This window comes from Onychostruthus taczanowskii, unplaced genomic scaffold (genome assembly GCF_017590055.1).
Source record: "Onychostruthus taczanowskii isolate IOZ18803 unplaced genomic scaffold, ASM1759005v1 scaffold1572, whole genome shotgun sequence".
In the NCBI taxonomy this organism is placed as follows: domain Eukaryota; kingdom Metazoa; phylum Chordata; class Aves; order Passeriformes; family Passeridae; genus Onychostruthus; species Onychostruthus taczanowskii.
Window position 1 is genome coordinate 1 of NW_024498765.1, and position 544 is coordinate 544.

General features: G+C 57.9%; 1 protein-coding gene across 1 annotated transcript in view; it reads left to right on the forward strand.

Annotated features, from left to right (window-relative positions):
* Positions 1 to 12: 12 nt before the first annotated feature.
* Positions 13 to 544, forward strand: part of LOC121333107 (inositol 1,4,5-trisphosphate receptor-interacting protein-like 1) — a 2,591-nt gene continuing 2,059 nt past the window's right edge. The window contains exon 1 of the mRNA XM_041399171.1: positions 13 to 494. Coding sequence (XP_041255105.1) covers positions 33 to 494 — 462 coding nt within the window. The 5' untranslated portion in view covers positions 13 to 32. The remainder of the gene's footprint in view (positions 495 to 544) is intronic.

The window sequence follows — 544 nt, forward strand, 5'->3', positions numbered from 1 at the left end:
TGAACCCTTTTCTGTGTGTCCTCCTGCAGACCATGGCTTTACTACCATTCCTGTTCGTGCTCGTGCAAAGCCTGATCCAGTACCCCCAGCCGGCTGGGGATGGGCTGGATGAGGCCACGCACCGGCGAATGCAGGAGCGTCAGGAGCTGCTGGAGCATGAGATGGCTCGGCTGCTGCAGGAGCTGGAGCGGGGGCCCCCGGACGAGGGCTGGGGAGCCATGCTCTTTGGTGCCCTGCAGCAGTGGCCATTCTGGGTTCTTGCTGGACTCCTGCTCCTCTTGGGCCTGTGGTTTAGCTGCAGGAGAAGGAGCTGTGAGGTCAGCAGCAGCGGCAAGGACCAGAGCTCCTGCAAAACCTTGGAAGACGACGAGTGGGAAACAGAAGAGGAAGAAGACTGTGTTGATTCAGAGGAAGATGGAGAAGATGGAGGAAACACGGATGTGACTGTGGAGGCTGACAAGAACGGCAGTGGAAGTGACAGAGAAGGCAGTCCTGTGACTGCAGATGAAGGAGACAACGATGATGCCATTGACGGCAGTGATGA